The sequence below is a fragment of the Mus musculus genome, chromosome 1 (genome assembly GCF_000001635.26).
Source record: "Mus musculus strain C57BL/6J chromosome 1, GRCm38.p6 C57BL/6J".
Lineage (NCBI taxonomy): Eukaryota > Metazoa > Chordata > Mammalia > Rodentia > Muridae > Mus > Mus musculus.
Genome location: NC_000067.6, coordinates 84693803 through 84714162, shown reverse-complemented (window position 1 = coordinate 84714162; position 20360 = coordinate 84693803). Strand labels below are relative to the sequence as shown.

At 44.7% G+C, this 20360-nt stretch overlaps 1 protein-coding gene, 1 long non-coding RNA gene and 1 other non-coding gene across 3 annotated transcripts in view; 1 reads left to right on the top strand and 2 right to left on the bottom strand.

Moving 5' to 3' along the window:
* Nucleotides 1-2684: 2684 nt before the first annotated feature.
* Gm51637 lies at nucleotides 2685-4417 on the bottom strand. Its single transcript, XR_003947902.1, has 2 exons — nucleotides 4338-4417; nucleotides 2685-4252 (listed from the first exon to the last, which is right to left on the bottom strand). It is a non-coding gene; the product is annotated as a predicted gene, 51637 (long non-coding RNA).
* A 13524-nt stretch (nucleotides 4418-17941) lies between these two features.
* The window catches only part of Dner (delta/notch-like EGF repeat containing), a 326383-nt gene continuing 323964 nt past the window's right edge, over nucleotides 17942-20360 (top strand). The window contains exon 1 of the mRNA NM_152915.1: nucleotides 17942-18710. Within this exon, the coding sequence (NP_690879.1) occupies nucleotides 18435-18710 (276 nt within the window). The 5' untranslated portion in view covers nucleotides 17942-18434. The remainder of the gene's footprint in view (nucleotides 18711-20360) is intronic.
* Nucleotides 18248-18324, bottom strand: Mir5126 (microRNA 5126). The gene has a single exon (NR_039588.1). It is a non-coding gene; the product is annotated as a microRNA 5126 (primary transcript).

The following is a 20360-nucleotide window of genomic DNA, read 5'->3' as shown; positions in this document are numbered from 1 at the left end:
CGCGGACTTGGAAGCAAAGCGTTTAACATGTTTGAGACATTTCTTTCAAATACCCTGTTTCTCTCCTCTCTTTCTCCTCCATGACTCACATTATACATATTGGACCCTTATGAGGTCTTAGGGTTTCTGAGTCTCTATTAATTTTTCTTTATTCTTTTTTCCTACTCTTAACTGACCTATCTTTAGAGTTCAGTAATTCCTTATTCTGCTCGTCCTAATAAGCTTCCGAATTCCTCTCCACCTCCACTGAGCTTTTTATTTCACTTACTGAACTTTTTGACCCTAGACATTCTGTTCCCCTTTCCTTCATAATTTCCATTCCTTTGCTGCTATTCCCTATTTGATCAGACACTTTTCTTAGAACTTTCTTTAATTTTTTGATATAGCTTTTCTTTTGGGTATTTGAATGTACCCTTTGTAACTTTAAAAGTCTTTGCTAAGTAAAATATTCAAATTTTGGCTGCTTCCCCGCTCAACCCTAGTGTGAAGCCTTCTTTCTAACTATTTACATATCTTTTTTTTTTTTTTTCAGTTGAATTTTTTTTTCCCAGACAGGGTTTCTCTGTGTAGCCCTGGCTGTCCTGGAACTCACTTTGTAGACCAGGCTGGCCTTGAACTCAGAAATCTGCCTGCCTCTGCCTCCCAAGTGCTAGGATTAAAGGCATGCGCCACCACGCCCAGCTTCAGTTGAATTTTTAAATAAACCTTATATTAGTTTTCATCAAACGTATACTCAAAAAGGACATTATAGGCACAGTAGATGACGTTTTTAATTCTTTTTTTTTTTTTTTTTTTTTTTTTTGGTTTTTCGAGACAGGGTTTCTCTGTATAGCCCTGGCTGTCCTGGAACTCACTTTGTAGACCAGGCTGGCCTCGAACTCAGAAATCCGCCTGCCTCTGCCTCCCGAGTGCTGGGATTAAAGGCGTGTGTCACCACGCCCGTAGATGACGTTTTTAATTGGCATACCAACTCTCCAATTATAGATAGTCAAGGGATTCATGGCTAAGGTAATTCCTCCACCAAAGTACAGAAAACGCGTGCAAGCTATCAAAGCAAAGCCACCATTTTCAACTCTATATTTTACCCTTACCTTTCTCTCTTGAGGGTAGAAGTTCCTGTCTCAATGGAGTTGTAAAATCTCTGTCCCAGAACATTCTTCTCAAGGGTAATTTTATTTTTTAATTGGATAATTCTGATAGTACAATGCATCAATTCTGGAAATCAGATTTTTCTCCCTTTGTGGAATTTGTTGCTGTTATTGTTGTTATGATTTAGTGGGTTTTTTTTTCCCTAGATCAATTCTGTAAAGTCTAGATTCTTCCTCACAGACCTAAGAATTAGACAAAGGTCTCTTTCAGTGCATGGATTGCTTAGGTCTTCTAGCCTTTCCCAAGGGACCCTGTGTATGTATAGAAACACCCTTCTGTGGTCATTTTTTTTTTTTCAGTATTTGGAGGCAATGTGAAACTCTGTCCTGACTTTTACTTCTGGTTTATGAAGAAACTGTCAGTCAGATGTAAGAGTTCATAGCCTTTTCAATACTTTCTAGGTGTGTACACAACCCCAGAATATGTACATGGCTGTCTAGACTGCCAGGTGTGTCAGAGCTCTTGGAACTCCGAGAGTTCACTGAGTTTTGTTTTACTTAAAAATGTCTAAATTGAAATTTATTAAAAAAAAACAAGATTAAGCTCGTTTTCTTAAATAAGTGTCCCTCTGATAGATGTATAACTTCAGTTGGTTTCCAGAAATGTTTAATATTTTGTTTTTAATTAAATGTATGCATGTATGTCTGTTTATGGATTTGTGCACATGAATGCAGGTGCTCCTGGGGGCTGGAGCTACAGGGTGTTGTGAGTTGCTCAACGAAGTGTTAATCCAATGACTGAGCCTTTTAATTCCTGATTTTTCAGAGTTCCTCCTCTTCCTCCTTACTCCCCCGTTTCTTTTCTCCTCCTCCTCCTCCTCCTTCTCCTTCTTCCTCCTCCTCCTTCCTCCTCCTCCTCCTCCTTCTTCTTCTTCTTCCTCCTCCTCCTTCCTCCTCCTCCTCCTCTTTCTCCTCCTTCCCCCTCCCCCCCTCCTTCTTCTTCTTTTTTGACACAGAATTTCCCCATGTAGTCCTGGCTGTCTTAGAACTCACTCTGTAGACCAGTCTGGTCTCGTACTCACAGAGATCCGCCTGCTTCTGCCTCCCAAATGCTGGGATTAGAGGTGTGTGCCACCACTGTCTGGCAGATTTTCAAAGTTCTTTAAAAATTCTTTTCGAAGAGTTGCTAATATTATTACTATCTTTAGAATGATTAGATCTTTAGAGGTTTTACTTCACATCAAAACTGCTTCCACAACAGTTATTCAATAGCAGAGAGGGGTAAAGGGGGATGAGACCAAAGCTGGATGTGGGGAGAGTTTAATTTACAGGTCAAAGCATATTATGATTATGGTTCTCCCCTTCCACCCTCAAGTTCTGACATTCTCAGATCCCACAAAGAAGGGAGGATACACCATGGCAAGCTGTTTTAGACCCACCCACACACACACACATTCACAGTGGCAGGAGGAATACATACCACACACACACCCCTGCCAAACCTCACCACCCCTCACCATGTGTGGGGCAGACAGAGACAGTAACAGGTATGTGTGTGTCTGTGGGGTGTTGGATTGAGGACAGAGACACTGAGAGAATAAATAAAATGTAATCATTTTAAGATAAGTAAGAGAAAGTAAAACAATGTCTTTGCCCAGCTAAGTCTCCAGTCAGGGTTACCTTTTGCCTTGTCATCCGTCTGACAGAAGCCTTCACTGTGTGGAGGTGAGCAGCAGTGTGACGGAGGCATGTGGTGATCAATCGATCCACTCACAGGTCCTCTGTCCCTCTCCTCTGCTCTGCGCCTTTCCTGCCATTCTGAACTTCTGGTCTCTGCCTCTTGCTCAGCCATCCTGGGCTGATCCCTGGCAGCTCTGTTGGCTTGTCTTCAGTTCCTGTAGCTTGTGAGCAGGTTTGCTTCTTCTCAGTCCCATTCCCTGCCCACAATTCCCAGCTCTGAAACGGTTTGTTTTGTCCATGGGTTTTTTGTTTTTGTAAGATTTATTTATTCATTAATATGAGTACACTGTAGCTGTCTTCAGACACATCAGAAGAGGGCATCAGATCCCATTACAGATGCTTGTGAGCCACCATGTGATTGCTGGGATTTGAACTCAGGACCTCTGGAAGCCTAGTCAGTGCTCTTAACTGCTGAGCCATCTCTCCAGCTCCTCTATGGTCTTTTTTTATTCCTTAAAGCCATGAATGATTCAAGAGGGGAAAAAAATCTTTATCATTTCCTCCTGGAATTAAAAAAATATTCTATGGTCCAATGGACCTTGGGGTGAGTTCTCCTAAATATTTGCTTTCTGAAATTCAACATAGGTTGTAAGTACGACAGTGACAAAGAATCCTGACAGCTTTAGGATTAAGGGACATAGTAGAAGAAGGTGGAGGGAGTCACATGCATTTATTTACTCAGGGAGGCTGCATGGGCGAGCAGTGAGTTCACCTTGGCCAATGTGGATGTCTGGGCACGTGCTGAGTGTCTCTGATGAGCTGTCACGTGCGTAAAAATGTCGTCTGCCTTGTGTCTATTAATTTTCATCTTAGCAGCAAATGGAATTTACGCTGCTGAGAAGTTTTTAATCAGTTGGTGACATCTGCTTCTAAATAAATTGGCTTCATCCGAGATAAATGATTGTAGGCGCTGTGGATGGCGCTGCGCCAAAACCCTTTGATATTCACAGCTCGTTCTTTCGAGGATGCTCAAATCTCACCTCGCCTCCTGACGCACGAAGAATCACGTGATGCCACAATCACATCTCATAGTGACGTGGGACCAGTGCTTTAGAACACCACCAGACAGGGTGACCTGGTAACTTGGGGAAGCTGGAGCCTGCACTAGGAGAAGGGGGTGTGGGGAGACTTTTGCCCTTTTTTAACACCTAAGCTCTTCCTTATAATTTAATTAGATACCACAAAATACAGCTGCATTCTCTCGTGCATTGTTAAAGCAAACGGAAACGCACCGGTTTCCTCTGAGCACCGGAGTGCTCGGAGAACCAGCAGATCCAGGTTTCCTTTTAAAGCTCCACACCCTCTTACTTACCCCAAGCGCCTTTGGAAAGATGCACGCAAGCACGCGGAGGGACCAGTGTCCTTTCTGTGGGAGTACGAGGCTACTTCAAGAACACCAATGCTGGGCCACAGCAGCTCTCTAACTAGAATGCACAGAGAAAAATCACTGTGTGGATCAAATGAAAACGAAATGATTCCGTTGGGTTAAAGTGACAGTCTTGTCCTTACTGATAAAATAATTAGAAGTCACTGATTGCTTTAGCTAGAAATCATCTTTCTCTTTTCAAAAAAGATTTTATTTTTATTGAGAGGGAAAGAGGAAGGGAGGGAAGGAGAGGGAGAGGAGGAGAAAGGAGGGGAGGAGAGGAGTGGAGGAGAAGGGAAGGGAGGGGGAGGGAAGGGGAAGAGGAGAGAGAGGAGAGGGTGTAAGAGTCTGCATGTGTCTGAATGGATACAGGTGCCCACAGAGGCCAAAAGAGGCCAGTAGATGCCCTGGCGCTGGATCCCTAGGCAGTTTTGAGCTGCACGCCATGCATGCTGGGACCCAAATTTCGGCCCTTTGGAATAGCAGCAAGAGCTCTTAAACACAGAGACCCGTTCAGTCAGGCCCCGTTTTTGTTTTTGTTTTTAATATTTCAGGTTATCATATAAAGTAATTGGCTCCATCATGACATCTTTATACATATACATCATTATACTTCGTTCTCATTCCTTCCCCTCCCCACTACCCTTCTCGCCCCCCTTCCCCTCTGGCTCGCTGTTGGGGGGGGGTAGTGGGAGGAGGGTTTCTTTTCTTCCCCTCCTGATTTTTCAGTACATGTATTCTATTACCTTCTCTGATTCTCATCTCTGCTAAGATCAATTCCTCCTCTAATGTTCTACTTTGGGGACCAACATAAACATATAGAAACACATGCGTGTACACACATGAAGTTTTAAATCCAGGTTCCACAGATGAGAGACAGCATGTGCAGTGCTTATCTTTCTGTGTCTTGTTCATTTCACGCAGGGTCGCTGTTTCAAGTCGAATCCATTTTCCTGCAAATGTCATGATTTCATTTAAAAACAAAAACAAACAACAAAACCCCCCTGCATAAAATTCTGTTGTGTAGGGCTGGAGAGATGGCTTAGTGATTAAGAGCACTGACTCCTCTTCCAGAGGTCCTGAGTTCAATTTCCAGCAACCACATGGTGGCTCACAGCCGTCTATAATGAGATCTGATGACCTCTTCTGGTGTGTCTGAAGACAGCAACAGTGTACTCACATACATGAAATAAAATAAATTCTGTTGTGTGTATGGAGCTTTTATGTGTATTTCCTTTATTCATTCACCTGTCAATGGGCATCTAGTCAGGTCCATTTCCTGCCTGTTGTGAACAGTGCAACAGTATGCATGGATGTGTAAGAATCCCTATCCACAAACCCAGGAGAGGGACAGACAGCTGAGTCTTATGGCGGTTCTAACTTTTACCTTCTTAAGGAACCTCCACAATGGAGGGACTAGTCTTTAGTGCTACCTCCAAGTCTGTAGAGTCCAGTCTTTTCCCCATTTACCCCACCCTATAGCCCATCACAGAATCCTGTAGGAACCCATAAAGGTGGCTTTGCTGTCTCCTTCTGTCCTCAGCATACCCTCCCTCAGTGTTTTATGTCAGACTTACTGAGCTGGGTGTGTGGGTGTGGATGTGGGTATGTGAGTGTAGCCTCCCAGTTTGTCATTGTGTGTGTGTGTGCAAAGATTATAAAATAACTCATGCAAGTCAGTTTCTGCCTCTACTGTGAGCATCCTTGGGACCGAACTCAGTTGACAGGCTTGGCATTGGGTGTCTTTACCTGCTGAGCCATGTCACCTGCCGAGCTGTTTTGGAATCAATGACATGAACACATTATCAAAACAGCATGGAGTTACTAGGACCACAGTGGCCTAGGTCCCACGGACACCTGTGAAGAAGGGCTGCTTTCATCTGAGTGAACGGGCTTAGAAACAATAGGGCTGGTTCCTCCAAAACAGTACTGGGGCCCCCTACCCAGGAGGGAGAGAAGGTGGGTATACACAGCAGATGCTCCACTGTGTGCAGCATTGGTGATGGGGCTGCTTGGATAGTTGAGATATTCTCGGGACAACCTGGGAACCTGGGAGAAGCACCCCAAAGCAGCAACTTCTAGACCTGGCTGTGCACATAGAAACCCTGTTTGTTTTCGCCATTAATAGAAACATCCTCCATAATAAAACAATAAACAATAAAAAGCATTAAAAAAAAAAAAAAGCATGAACTGTTTTCCACGGCAGCAAAGACCTTGGAAAATCCAAAGTCTGGAGTCATTCCTAGCCCAGCAAAGGTTGAACTGTGACTCTTTCTCTGCAGTACCAGGATTAATTCCTTCCTGAACAAACTCTCTGTTCTAGTAGGTATAATAAGACTTTGTAGCCTCTTGTAATAAGATTTTGAGATTAAAAGCAGTTACTGAGTTTAAAGTAACTCCCTGTTTTTGAGTGTTGGAAAGATCTGATTTCCATTTGGTGGCACTTCAAGTGGTTTATGAAATATTTATATAGGGAAGGTCTTCTTCCTTCAACTTTTATATTCAAGACTTCACATTTAAACCTGCCCAAGATCTAATCAATGTGAGAATGATAATGTACAAGAAATTACTTTGAACAGCTGCCAGAACAGTGGTTTAATTCAAGTCGGAGAGGGAGAACATTAAGAGGGAACTTGTCTTAGCACAGAGGAATCGTTCAATGGTAATTCAGAATAAGCTAACCTGAATATGCTAAGATGCTCAAATGACAAATCAGATAGTGGCTAGTACGGAAGTGAGATAGCTGTTACCGTACCTCTGACTGTAGCATTTCTTTTTTTTTTTTTTTTTTTTTCCATTTTTTATTAGGTATTTAACTCATTTACATTTCCAATGCTATACCAAAAGTCCCCCATATCCACCCACCCCCACTCCCCTGCCCACCCACTCCCCCTTTTTGGCCCTGGTATTCCCCTGTACTGGGGCATATAAAGTTTGCAAGTCCAATGGGCCTCTCTTTCCAGTGATGGCCGACTAGGCCATCTTTTGATATATATGCAGCTAGAGTCAAGAGCTCCGGGGTACTGGTTAGCTCATAATGTTGTTCCACCTATAGGGTTGCAGATCCCTTTAGCTCCTTGGCTACTTTCTCTAGCTCCTCCATTGGGAGCCCTATGATCCATCCATTAGCTGACTGTGAGCATCCACTTCTGTGTTTGCTGGGCCCCGGCATAGTCTCACAAGAGACAGCTACATCTGCGTCCTTTCAATAAAATCTTGCTAGTGTATGCAATGGTGTCAGCGTTTGGATGCTGATTATGGGGTGGATCCCTGGCTATGGCAGTCTCTACATGGTCCATCCTTTCATCTCAGCTCCAAACTCCGTCTCTGTAACTCCTTCCATGGGTGTTTTGTTCCCAAATCTAAGGAGGGGCATAGTGTCCACACTTCAGTCTTCATTCTCCTTGAGTTTCATGTGTTTAGCAAATTATATCTTATATCTTGGGTATCCTAGGTTTGGGGCTAATATCCACTTATCAGTGAATACATATTGTGTGAGTTTCTTTGTGAATGTGTTACCTCACTCAGGATGATGCCCTCCAGGTCCATCCATTTGGCTAGGAATTTCATAAATTCATTCTTTTTAATAGCTGAGTAGTACTCCATTGTGTAGATGTACCACATTTTCTGTATCCATTCCTCTGTTGAGGGGCATCTAGGTTCTTTCCAGCTTCTGGCTATTATAAATAAGGCTGCTATGAACATAGTGGAGCATGTGTCCTTCTTACCTGTTGGGGCATCTTCTGGATATATGCCCAGGAGAGGTATTGCTGGATCCTCCGGTAGTACTATGTCCAGTTTTCTGAGGAACCGCCAGACTGATTTCCAGAGTGGTTGTACAAGCCTGCACTCCCACCAACAATGGAGGAGTGTTCCTCTTTCTCCACATCCTCGCCAGCATCTGCTGTCACCTGAATTTTTGATCTTAGCCATTCTGACTGGTGTGAGGTGGAATCTCAGGGTTGTTTTGATTTGCATTTCCCTGATGATTAAGGATGTTGAACATTTTTTCAAGTGCTTCTCTGCCATTCGGTATTCCTCAGGTGAGAATTCTTTGTTCAGTTCTGAGCCCCATTTTTTAATGGGGTTATTTGATTTTCTGAAGTCCACCTTCTTGAGTTCTTTATATATGTTGGATATTAGTCCCCTATCTGATTTAGGATAGGTAAAGATCCTTTCCCAATCTGTTGGTGGTCTTTTTGTCTTATTGACGGTGTCTTTTGCCTTGCAGAAACTTTGGAGTTTCATTAGGTCCCATTTGTCGATTCTTGATCTTACAGCACAAGCCATTGCTGTTCTGTTCAGGAATTTTTCCCCTGTGCCCATATCTTCAAGGCTTTTCCCCACTTTCTCCTCTATAAGTTTCAGTGTCTCTGGTTTTATGTGAAGTTCCTTGATCCACTTAGATTTGACCTTAGTACAAGGAGATAAGTATGGATCGATTCGCATTCTTCTACACGATAACAACCAGTTGTGCCAGCACCAATTGTTGAAAATGCTGTCTTTCTTCCACTGGATGGTTTTAGCTCCCTTGTCGAAGATCAAGTGACCATAGGTGTGTGGGTTCATTTCTGGATCTTCAATTCTATTCCATTGGTCTACTTGTCTGTCTCTATACCAGTACCATGCAGTTTTTATCACAATTGCTCTGTAGTAAAGCTTTAGGTCTGGCATGGTGATTCCGCCAGAAGTTCTTTTATCCTTGAGAAGACTTTTTGCTATCCTAGGTTTTTTGTTATTCCAGACAAATTTGCAAATTGCTCCTTCCAATTCGTTGAAGAATTGAGTTGGAATTTTGATGGGGATTGCATTGAATCTGTAGATTGCTTTTGGCAAGATAGCCATTTTTACAATGTTGATCCTGCCAATCCATGAGCATGGGAGATCTTTCCATCTTCTGAGATCTTCTTTAATTTCTTTCTTCAGAGATTTGAAGTTTTTATCATACAGATCTTTCACCTCCTTAGTTAGAGTCACGCCAAGATATTTTATATTATTTGTGACTATTGAGAAGGGTGTTGTTTCCCTAATTTCTTTCTCAGCCTGTTTATTCTTTGTATAGAGAAAGGCCATTGACTTGTTTGAGTTTATTTTATATCCAGCTACTTCACCGAAGCTGTTTATCAGGTTTAGGAGTTCTCTGGTAGAATTTTTAGGGTCACTTATATATACTATCATATCATCTGCAAAAAGTGATATTTTGACTTCCTCTTTTCCAATTTGTATCCCCTTGATCTCCTTTTGTTGTCGAATTGCTCTGGCTAATACTTCAAGTACTATGTTGAAAAGGTAGGGAGAAAGTGGGCAGCCTTGTCTAGTCCCTGATTTTAGTGGGATTGCTTCCAGCTTCTCTCCATTTACTTTGATGTTGGCTACTGGTTTGCTGTAGATTGCTTTTATCATGTTTAGGTATGGGCCTTGAATTCCTGATCTTTCCAAAACTTTTATCATGAATAGGTGTTGGATCTTGTCAAATGCTTTTTCTGCATCTAACGAGATGATCATGTGGTTTTTGTCTTTGAGTTTGTTTATATAATGGATTACATTGATGGATTTTCGTATATTAAACCATCCCTGCATCCCTGGAATAAAACCTACTTGGTCAGGATGGATGATTGCTTTAATGTGTTCTTGGATTCGGTTAGCGAGAATTTTATTGAGGATTTTTGCATCGATATTCATAAGAGAAATTGGTCTGAAGTTCTCTATCTTTGTTGGATCTTTCTGTGGTTTAGGTATCAGAGTAATAGTGGCTTCATAAAATGAGTTGGGTAGAGTACCTTCTACTTCTATTTTGTGAAATAGTTTGTGCAGAATTGGAATTAGATCTTCTTTGAAGGTCTGATAGAACTCTGCACTAAACCCATCTGGTCCTGGGCTTTTTTTGGTTGGGAGACTATTAATAACTGCTTCTATTTCTTTAGGTGATATGGGACTGTTTAGATGGTCAACTTGATCCTGATTCAACTTTGGTACCTGGTATCTGTCCAGAAATTTGTCCATTTCGTCCAGGTTTTCCAGTTTTGTTGAGTATAGCCTTTTGTAGAAGGATCTGATGGTGTTTTGCATTTCTTCAGGATCTGTTGTTATGTCTCCCTTTTCATTTCTGATTTTGTTAATTAGGATTTTGTCCCTGTGCCCTTTAGTGAGTCTAGCTAAGGGTTTATCTATCTTGTTGATTTTCTCAAAGAACCAACTCCTCGTTTGGTTAATTCTTTGAATAGTTCTTCTTGTTTCCACTTGGTTGATTTCACCCCTGAGTTTGATTATTTCCTGCCGTCTACTCCTCTTGGGTGAATTTGCTTCCTTTTTTTCTAGGGCTTTTAGATGTGTTGTCAAGCTGCTAGTATGTGCTGTCTCCCGTTTCTTCTTGGAGGCACTCAGCGCTATGAGTTTCCCTCTTAGAAATGCTTTCATTGTGTCCCATAGGTTTGGGTACGTTGTGGCTTCATTTTCATTAAACTCTAAAAAGTCTTTAATTTCTTTCTTTATTCCTTCCTTGACCAAGGTATCATTGAGAAGAGTGTTATTCAGTTTCCACGTGAATGTTGGCTTTCCATTATTTATGTTGTTATTGAAGATCAGTCTTAGGCCATGGTGGTCTGATAGGATACATGGGACAATTTCAATATTTTTGTATCTATTGAGGCCTGTTTTGTGACCAATTATATGGTCAATTTTGGAGAAGGTCCCGTGAGGTGCTGAGAAGAAGGTATATCCTTTTGTTTTAGGATAAAATGTTCTGTAGATATCTGTCAGGTCCATTTGTTTCATAACTTCTGTTAGTTTCACTGTGTCCCTGTTTAGTTTCTGTTTCCACGATCTGTCCTTTGAAGAAAGTGGTGTGTTGAAGTCTCCCACTATTATTGTGTGAGGTGCAATGTATGCTTTGAGCTTTACTAAAGTGTCTCTAATGAATGTGGCTGCCCTTGCATTTGGAGCGTAGATATTCAGAATTGAGAGTTCCTCTTGGAGGATTTTACCTTTGATGAGTATGAAGTGTCCCTCCTTGTCTTTTTTGATAACTTTGGGTTGGAAGTCGATTTTATCCGATATTAAAATGGCTACTCCAGCTTGTTTCTTCAGTCCATTTGCTTGGAAAATTGTTTTCCAGCCTTTCACTCTGAGGTAGTGTCTGTCTTTTTCCCTGAGATGGGTTTCCTGTAAGCAGCAGAATGTTGGGTCCTGTTTGTGTAGCCAGTCTGTTAGTCTATGTCTTTTTATTGGGGAATTGAGTCCATTGATATTAAGAGATATTAAGGAAAAGTAATTGTTGCTCCCTTTTATTTTTGTTGTTAGAGTTGGCATTCTGTTCTTGTGGCTGTCTTCTTTTTGGTTTGTTGAATGATTACTTTCTTGGTTGTTCTAGGGCGTGATTTCCGTCCTTGTATTGCTTCTTTTCTGTTATTATCCTTTGAAGGGCTGGATTCGTGGAAAGATATTGTGTGAACTTGGTTTTGTCGTGGAATACTTTGGTTTCTCCATCTATGGTAATTGAGAGTTTGGCCGGGTATAGTAGCCTGGGCTGGCATTTGTGTTCTCTTAGTGTCTGTATAACATCTGTCCAGGCTCTTCTGGCTTTCATAGTCTCTGGTGAAAAGTCTGGTGTAATTCTGATAGGCCTTCCTTTATATGTTACTTGACCTTTCTCCCTTACTGCTTTTAATATTCTATCTTTATTTAGTGCATTTGTTGTTCTGATTATTATGTGTCGGGAGGAATTTCTTTTCTGGTCCAGTCTATTTGGAGTTCTGTATGCTTCTTGTATGATCATGGGCATCTCTTTTTTTATGTTTGGGAAGTTTTCTTCTATTATTTTGTTGAAGATATTAGTTGGCCCTTTAAGTTGAAAATCTTCATTCTCATCAATTCCTATTATCCGTAGGTTTGGTCTTCTCATTGTGTCCTGGATTACCTGGATGTTTTGAGTTAGGATCCTTTTGCATTTTGTATTTTCTTTGACTGTTGTGTCGATGTTCTCTATGGAATCTTCTGCACCTGAGATTCTCTCTTCCATTTCTTGTATTCTGTTGCTGATGCTCGCATCTATGGTTCCAGATCTCTTTCCTAGGGTTTCTATCTCCAGCGTTGCCTCGCTTTGGGTTTTCTTTATTGTGTCTACTTCCCCTTTTAGTTCTAGTATGGTTTTGTTCATTTCCATCACCTGTTTGGCTGTGTTTTCCTGCTTTTCTTTAAGAGCCTGTAACTCTTTAGCAGTGCTCTCCTGTAAATCTTTAAGTGACTTATGAAAGTCCTTCTTGATGTCCTCTATCATCATCATGAGAAATGTTTTTAAATCTGGGTCTAGATTTTCGGTTGTGTTGGGGTGCCCAGGACTAGGTGGGGTGGGAGTGCTGCGTTCTGATGATGGTGAGCGGTCTTGATTTCTGTTAGTAGGATTCTTACGTTTGCCTTTCGCCATCTGGTAATCTCTGAAGCTAGCTGTTTTAGTTGTCACTGTTAAGAGCTTGTTCTTCAGGTGACTCTGTTAGCCTCTATGAGCAGACCTGGAGGGTAGCACTCTCCTTAGTTTCAGTGGGCAGAGTATTCTCTGCAGGCAAGCTCTCTTCTTGCAAGGCAGGTACCCAGATATCTGGTGTTCGAACCGGACTCCTGGCAGAAGTTGTGTTCCACTCACTAGAGGTCTTAGGATCACGTGTGGAATCCTGTGTGGGCCCTTGCGGGTGTCAGGCGACTCAGCTGGCAAGGTAGCCGGGGCTCGAGTGGAGTGGAAGGGGTTTGTGCCCCAGATCAAGCCCGGGTAGTCTGCTTCCCTATGTACCGCAGTCTCAAGTTCCACGCGATTGGATTGGGGTAGGCGCTGTGTTCCACTCACCAGAGGCCTTAGGGTCCCGTGGGGAGTCCCGTGTGGGCCCTTGCGGGTGTTGGGCAAGACTCTGCTGTCAAGGTAGCCCGGGGCTCGAGTCTCGAGTCGAGCGGAAGGGACTTGTGCCCCAGATCAGGCCCGGGTAGCCTGCTTCCCTATGTACCGCAGTCTCAAGTTCCGCGCGATTGGATTGGGGCAGGCACTGTGATCCACTCACCAGAGGTCTTAGGGTCCCGTGGGGAGTCCTGTGTGGACCCTTGCGGGTGTTGGGCAAGACTCTGCTGGCAAGGTAGCCCGGGGCTCGAGTCTCGAGTCGAGCGGAAGGGACTTGTGCCCCAGATCAGGCCCGGGTAGCCTGCTTCCCTATGTACCGCAGTCTCAAGTTCCGCGCGATTGGATTGGGGCAGGCACTGTGATCCACTCACCAGAGGTCTTAGGGTCCCGTGGGGAGTCCCGTGTGGACCCTTGCGGGTGTTGGGCAAGACTCTGCTGGCAAGGTAGCCCGGGGCTCGAGTCTCGAGTCGAGCGGAAGGGCGACTGTAGCATTTCTTAGAGAAGGCCTTGAATTACATTTATCCTCCCCACCCCAGTATCATATTTTTATTTCTGGGCTGGGTTTTGGTCTGATTGGCTTGTGAAGACTTTGGGAGCACAGAAGAAGTGCTGAGAGAGAGAGATATGAAATACTAACTGCAAATTTAGAGATTAGGGGTATATTCTGCTTCTGCTCCTGCCCAGCCTAGGATAATGATCAACTTCCTCAGTGCATTGTCTTCCCCTTTGCCCAAGTTAGGGTTTCTACTGGTGTGATTAAACACCATGGCCAACAAACAAACAAACAAACAAACAAACAGACAACCCCCCCAAACAAATAAACAAACAAAAAGGAAAAGCAAAACCAAACAAAATCAAAACAGAACTTGGAGAGGGAAAGGTTTACTTGACTTATGCTTCCTCATCATCCTTCATCATCAAAGAAAGTCAGGACAGGAACTCCAACAGGGCAGGAACCTGGAGGCAGGAGTTGATGTGGAGGTCATAGAGGGGTGCTGCTTACTGGCTTGCTCCTCGTGGCTTGCTCAGCCTGCTTTCTTTCCTTTTCTTTCTTTCTCTTTTCTTTCCTTTTTTTCTCTCCCTCTCTCTCTCCCTCCCTCACTCCCTTCCTCCCTCCCTCCCTCCCTCCCTCCCTTCCTTCCTTCTTTCCTCTCCTCCTTTTTCTTTTCTTTTTTGAGTCAGGGTTTCTCTGTGAAGTCCTGGCTCTCCTAGAACTTGCTCTGTAGACCAGGCTGACCTCCAACACTGCCTCTCAAGTGCTGGGATTAAAGATATATCTTCTTTATAAAACAAACAGACAGACAAAAAAAAAGTGAAAGGGGCACTAGGTTTAAATGTCCTCTCCAAAACTTATATTGAAATTCCATTCCCGCTTCTACTGGGTTAAGGGGTGGAACAATTAGAAGTTGTTACACTGGGAAGGCTCTGTCCTGGGTGGGGGTGGGGGATCAATGTTCTTGTGAAAGGTTGTGTTTGGCTCCTTCTTGCACTCTCTTGCCTTTTCCCTTTCTATCATATGATGATGCAGTATGAAAGCCCTGGATAGATACTGGCACCTTGCTCTTGAACTTTCCAGCCTCCAGAGTTATGTGGGGTAGAGGTGCTTGCCACTGAGCCTGAGGGCCCGAGTTCAATTCCCAGGACCCACATGGTGGAAGGAGAGAATCAGCTCCTGCAATTTGTCCTTTGACCTCCAGAGCATGGTAAGGCACATGTACATCCAAAATAAAAGAAAACAATGTAACGAGTATTAGTTACCTTGCTTTTAAAAGTTACGTGTTTTTATAACTTGTGTTATGTTTTGAATCTGATGTACCCTTCTTGGGCTCATGCTTTGAACACCGAGTCCCCAGTTTGTGGGGCTGTTTTGAAGGCTGCATAACCTTTAGGAGGTGGGTGTGGCTAGTGAGATAGGTTTTCCTGGTTCTACATGCCCAAGTGCTCCCTACACTGCAGATGGCTCCACTTCCATAGCCATGCCTCCACACCTTGACAGACAAAATCTCTCTAAAATTGAATTACAGTAAACTCTTCCCTTGTTTACATCAGGAATTTGGTTACAACACAAATGCAATACAACCTAGGAAGCTGATGCAGTACTTGACTGGTACTTTCTAACTATACGACTTATCTCCTAATTCTTGACTTAAAAACCAGCTAATATATTGCCTTACCATAACAACAGAATAGATTAAAATAGTATTGGCTTTGTTTATGCTAACTCAAGAAATTCCGTAGGCCACATGTGGTGGTTTGAATAAGAATGGCCTCCATAGGCTCATATATTTAAATGCTTAGTCATCAGGGAGTGATACTATTTGAAAAGATTAGAAGGATTAGGAGATGTGGTCTTGTCAGAGGAAATGTGTCACTGGAGTTGGGCTTTGACGTTCCAAAAGCCCTCCCTCCATCCCCCTTACAGATCAGGATGTAGAACTCTCACCTACTTCTACATTACCATACCTGCTTGTGAGTCACTGTACTACCTGCCTTGATGATAATGAGCTATCATCTGAAATTATAAGCAATTGCCCTGATTATTGTATATCTTCACAGCAATAGAACAATGATTAAGACAACATGTATGCCATTCCAAATGTACAAAATGATGGTTTTCCGTCTCCTCCATTGTCTCAGTCCATTTTGTGCTACACTCTGGAAAGTTTGTAACGACAGAACAATAATAGTCATGAAATACTTGTATGGTGTTTACTACATGGGTGCTTTGGGGTCAAGAGCTCCAAGCTCATGTTCTGTTCCCCAGAACTAACCACATGACTCTGCATATGTGGTTCACAGGCCTAACTGTCTCCTCTGGATTGGGACATGACTTTCAGTGTCTTGAAGTGAATCGGCTGTGCTGTCCCACATAAGATGTGACCTAGTAATAGTCTCTCATGGAGGAAAGGAAGATGCATGGGGTGCTCATGAGCCCCACCCTCCCTGAGATCCCAATTACCACTGTATGAGAATTGGACAATTGATCAAAGTGAGTGGGAACCCTGTGTGGTATAGCTGCCATTCAGGTGACTTGCTGGTGGCATAGCTGTGCCACTGATGTCCCTGTAAATAACCTCAACACATTCACTGCTTCATGAGGCTGGACTTGGATGGAATCTTTTCTTTGGTCTGTCAGTTCTTTTTATCCACAGTGAATCAATGTTTTATTATATTTTTCAGGCAAATTTAGTTAATGAGTAAAGCTGGAAGAAACCTCTGATAGCTGGAAGACTTAGCATGTAGTCTAGACAAAAAGGTATGACAATGTGTTTCACCCCTGCAATATGCCCTTAAAAATTAAAGACATAATACTTAAACCAGACAAACCCCAATGATGTTACCTAGAAAATTCAGAAATTGGCATCAGAATATAAGCTTTTTAGCCCCCTATTTCAAAGTGTTAAGAAATTTAAAAAGGGTTTACTTAGGCAAAAACTTAACAAACAGAAATGTTCCTTTAATTTTTCACAACCCTTTTGATTAAAAGAATGTGTTTTTTGGCTTTATTTGTTTGTGTCTTGATAGAGGAAATCAGCAGCCCTATCTGTTAGCCTAGGAGGGAGAAGTTCCTCTAACTTCTGGTAATGGCCAAGAGAGCACAAGAACTACCTGAATGATGACTCCAGGACCAGCAGAGGGCGCTGGAGTGGCACAAAATTAGGACTTTTAAGAAGAGGTTTCAAGAAGGTGGAAGGGAAATGCACGTACCTTTGGGGTTCACTCCATGAGTTACCCCTGCTGGGTACAGATCTGTCTAGGTTTGGGGGGGGTGTCAGCCTATAACACAGTAATTTTAGGTATCTCCTAAACAAAGGGTTTGAGATTTGAGATCTAAACAGGCTTGGTTGAGGCCAGGCAGTTTGCCCTCTGCTTCCACTAGAGGGCTTTCAACAGCTCCTGGTGGCTAGATCTGTGGCATCTATAAGTCTCTCAGGAAGTCTCTACTTTCTTATTAGCCCAGTGTTTTACAAAACTACCTTTTGTGTTCTTTAGAAATTCTGCCCAGTCTGTTAATTCAAAAGAGTCATTTTTCCTTCTCTCTTCTTCCCTATTCTCCTTTTCTCTGTTTCCCTCGTCTTTCTTCTTTCCCTTCTCTCCACCCTCCTTCCTTCCATCTCTTCCTTCCCTCTTCTCCTTTTCAGGGTTTCACGTAGCCCAAGTTAGCCTTGAATTCCCTAGGTAGCCAAGACACACCTCGAGACTTCTGACTCTACTGTATCAGGCTTCTTACTACTGTGGATAACGACGATGCGAGCCATCCGGGCCAGCTATTCCTCCTCACTTTAAGTTTTGCGTAGACAGGGGTAACTGGTTTTAGAGTCTATTCATAGTAGAGGTTGTGAAAGGTGGTTGTGAGTGGAGACAAAGCCGACTGAGTTTTGTCCAGCGGATTTGATCTCCGTCTCTGCCACACCAGGAGCAGCCTAACTGGGAGGATACAACAGCCCTCGAAGTAGGTCTCGGTGAGATCTCCTTCCCCGAACAGTTAAGTAGCAAATGTCTGCTGAAAGGGCAAGAGGGGTTCCCACAGTGTTCTGGGAGGAAAATCAAGAGACCCACTGGGTTCCAGCCTGGGACCCAGCCTGTGTAGGTCTCAATTTCATCCTGTATCTTAAAATAGGGCTGGGTACTCTGATCTCCCACTTTCCGCCACCCCAAGTCTCTTTCAGCTCTGTGAGCTGCTAGCTGGGCAAGTACAGGCGAAGAAATTGCCGGTTCAGCACCAAGGACAAGGGCCCCGGTCTTGGATGTGCAAGGTCAGGTCCTTGAGAAGTCCGCTGGGTTCGCTGGTGGCGCGCGAGAGCTGTGATTGCTGGGGACAGGGACAAGTATTATAGGAGCGGGTGGAGCACTCGTGAGAATAAGGTCAGGCCGGTCCCGCTGCGGTTTCACAGATTCTGCGCCAAGAGGTCGCGAGTGGCAGCTGCGAGCCATCTGAAGCGATCTCTTCAGGCTGCCGGGGCCTCTCCATTCACTTTCTACCCCAGCATCACCTCTCTCTCCTCTCTCAGCCGACGGCTCCCACCTCTGTGCCATCCTGCCTTCCTTTGGACACACCCACGACTCTGACCCCTTAAGGCTGGGGACCGAAGACAGCCTTCTTGCAACTTGCTGAGACGCGGAGCAGAAGGGTTCCCATCCCGGGTCCTCCAGCCGGGAGCCCAGCCTCCGTGGGCCCCGCCCCCGGCCCCGCCCGCGGTTGCCCGGGGAACCACGGGCTCCCGCAGCTGCAGGAGGCGTCCGGTCCCGCTGAGCAGCACTAGCCGCTGGCGCCGCTGCCACCGCCATCTCCGCCGCTAGCAGCGCCGCCGTCACCGCGCCCAGCTCCTCTCCAGCTTCTGCGTTCTCTCCGCTCGCTATGCCTCCCCGCCGCGCCCAGGCGCCCGGTGCCCCGCTGCTGCCCGTGCTGGCCCTGCTGCCCCTGCTGCTGGGTGCTGGGCCCCAAAGCGGCTGCTTGGCTAGCCCGGTGTCCGCCGCGCCCCTGCCTGCTCCGGGACCGTGCGCCTCCCAGCCCTGTCGGAACGGGGGCGTGTGCACTCCGCGTTCGGTGACCGACCAAGAGCACCCTGCGGCCGATGCTGAGCCCCGCTACAGCTGCACCTGTCCCGCTGGGGTCTCTGGCACCTATTGTCAGGTAAGTGGACACTACGACCGCTCAGAGACACTTCAGCCGCTCAGGTTCCAGTACTCCAGATAATAGCCTCTGTTACTTTAGGAAGGGAGTTCGTAGACCCGGGGCCCACCCTACAAGTGAGGCTCTACTGTCCATCTCAGTTCTTTGGCCATGCCAACCAAGGCTCTCGGGGCGTGTCCTATGCTCCAGGGCCCGGCAGCCACCCCATCCCTGGTACTCGTGGATCTGTCATTGGCCACCAAGTGGCGCGCCCCTTCCTGGAGGCCCAGGTTGAACACCAGCTTGGTGCCTATTGAGAAAGAGCAGAGAAGTCAGTTCTGGGAGTTCCCTGTGGGCTCAATGTTCAGCTGAGCTCTGTCCCTGGTTCTACTGGACCCGGCGTGGGTCAAGAATGCATTTCGTGGGGGGTCGGGGGGGGGCAGGATAGTGGGTTCTGTGCTAGGTGGTGGGGCACTTTCTTTCCTTTCTTCCAAGCTTCCGGAAGGCAGCTGGAGGCTGAGAGGACAGCTGCCTCCTTTGGCCTGCGGCCAACCCTTTCTGAGCTTAGGTGGTGGCGATGTTGGAACAGGTGGAGACATTCGAGGGCACCAAGCTGGGGCTTGCCGATTGCCTTTCTGGCTGGCCGCACTCACAGCCAGGACACAAGCAGGGCGCTGGGGAGTCTGAGGAAGCTGTAATGCCGTGAAGGATGGGAGGTGGCCAGTAACCGTCCTTGAACTGAAAATGTCCAAGAGGGGTCTGACAGAAAATAAACGCCGCTTTGACTAGTGTGTTAAAGCTCAAAGAGCCTACAAACATTTTTTCAGTGTTGAATTGGTAGCTCATTGTGTGCACACAGCTGATCCTTTAGGAAGACGAAACACACCACACACACACACACACACACACACCACACACACACACACACACACACACACACACACACCACACACACACACACACACACACACACACACACACACACACACACACCACATTGATCTGAAACAGCTAGATTAAACCACAGGAAGATGGAACGTATCTGGGATCGGCTTTCTTTCTTACATTGAGGGTGGAGGAGTTTGTTTTGTATAAATTAATGCACCGATGGAAGACTTTAAGACTGCTCTGAGCAGCTCTACTTTTAAATGAAGAGGAGGGCATCCTTCCAGTGGGATAGGCTTTCATTTGTTTAAATAGAAGTGAGTGACCTTGGCAGACAGCTTTTTTTTTTTTTCTATTACAATTTTCCGCCCTATAGTGACCAAAACTGGAGACCCACTACTTTACCAATGCTTTAGTTCTTCTCTTTGTTAACTGGTCTTAATTCCCTCAAGGGAAAGGAGAGGGTGATGATGGGCTTTTGTATGGTATGAACATTCAGCAGGCTTTAGACCTGGGCATTCTTGTGGGGAAAAGACTCGTAGAGCCGTTCAAACTATCGGGGACAAAATCTGGCTGTAAAGCAGAGACCAGCAGGTTGAAGTCAGAGGATGGGTTTATACACTTTTTTCTCTCCTGGAGGATGATAGCTTTTCCTGAAGAATTGAGATGTCTGACTGCCTCTATGTTTGTATGGCTGATTTAGAGAAATAGGTGATTTAGACTCAGGGTGTAGTAGAAGCGGATAGGAGAGGAGAAATATCAATTTAGGTAAAAAGAGAAAGCTAA